The following is a 1130-nucleotide window of genomic DNA, read 5'->3' on the forward strand; positions in this document are numbered from 1 at the left end:
GGATAGAAAACACGTTTAAAAAAAGTCTAAAGCGCTATTAGAACGCGAGGCAGTGCTGTCACCAGAGATGTTACCCCTTAGCTCGTTCCTCATCTCCTCGTCACACTTCTGCTTCCTGACTCAGCATCCCTTAACCGCAGGACCTCATTTATCTCAGAGGGCCTCTGAGACTCCCTAGTTGCTTCCCCCGATCACAAACCGGGACTCCAGTGGCCAAACGGGCACGCTAGGTGCCTGAGGGGGATGCCCGAAGCCTCTCGCCCCCTCACTGTCCGTTCTGGCACCTTCCCTGAGGGAAGACGCTCAGCCGGCCCCTTGGTCCACCCTACGAGATGAGCTGGCCATCCATCTAGGCCGGACAGGTCTAGGGGGCCTTGGGGGACCCTGTCTGGAGTGCAATTCCTCTTCCCAATTTCCAGCAGGTGGCAGACAGAGGGAGGGAAGGCGCGCCGAGAACCAGGGGCAGGATCAGGGGTGCTCCGGCCGCCCCCCTCCCAGGCCCGCCCCCCACCACTCCCCCCGCCCCCCTGCTCCCGCCTCCGGGCCCTCCCCTCCCCCAGCCCAGCCCTAGTCGTGCTCGGGCGGCGCCTGGAGCTGCCGAGGGGCGCCGAGCCCGGGGCCGCCGCTGTGCACGCGCAGGTGGTCCTTGAGCGACTCCTTGTAGCGGAAGCTCTTGCCGCACTCGCCGCACGTGTAGGGCCGCTCGCCCGTGTGGATGCGCTGGTGCTTGAGCAGGTTCTGCTTGCGGATGAAGCTCTTGCCGCAGAGCGCGCACTGGAAGGGCCGCTCGCCCGTGTGCAGCCGCTGGTGGTTCTGCAGGTGCTCTTTGCGGCTGTAGGTCTTCTCGCACTCGGAGCACTTGTAGGGCCGCTCGCCGCGGTGCGTCATCTGGTGGCGGATGAGGCCCGAGTGGCAGTTGAAGCTCTTCTCGCACTCGGCGCACTCGTACGGCCGCTCCTTGGTGTGGCTGCGGTGGTGGATGATGAGGCTCTTGCGCACGCCGAAACTCTTGCCGCACTCGGGGCACGAGTAGGGCTTGCTGCGCGCGCCGTGCAGGAGCAGGCTCCGCCGCAGGCCGCCCGGGCAGCAGCTGCCGCAGCCGCCGCCCCCGCCGCCGCCGCCGCCCCCGG

General features: G+C 66.8%; 1 protein-coding gene across 1 annotated transcript in view; it reads right to left on the minus strand.

The window, feature by feature from the left end:
- Positions 1-530: 530 nt before the first annotated feature.
- The window catches only part of ZNF282 (zinc finger protein 282), a 23535-nt gene continuing 22935 nt past the window's right edge, over positions 531-1130 (minus strand). Inside the window, exon 9 of the mRNA XM_032401235.1 lies at positions 531-1128. Within this exon, the coding sequence (XP_032257126.1) occupies positions 568-1128 (561 nt within the window). The 3' untranslated portion in view covers positions 531-567. The remainder of the gene's footprint in view (positions 1129-1130) is intronic.

The sequence above is a fragment of the Phoca vitulina genome, unplaced genomic scaffold (genome assembly GCF_004348235.1).
Source record: "Phoca vitulina isolate PV1807 unplaced genomic scaffold, GSC_HSeal_1.0 scaffold4, whole genome shotgun sequence".
NCBI lineage: Eukaryota > Metazoa > Chordata > Mammalia > Carnivora > Phocidae > Phoca > Phoca vitulina.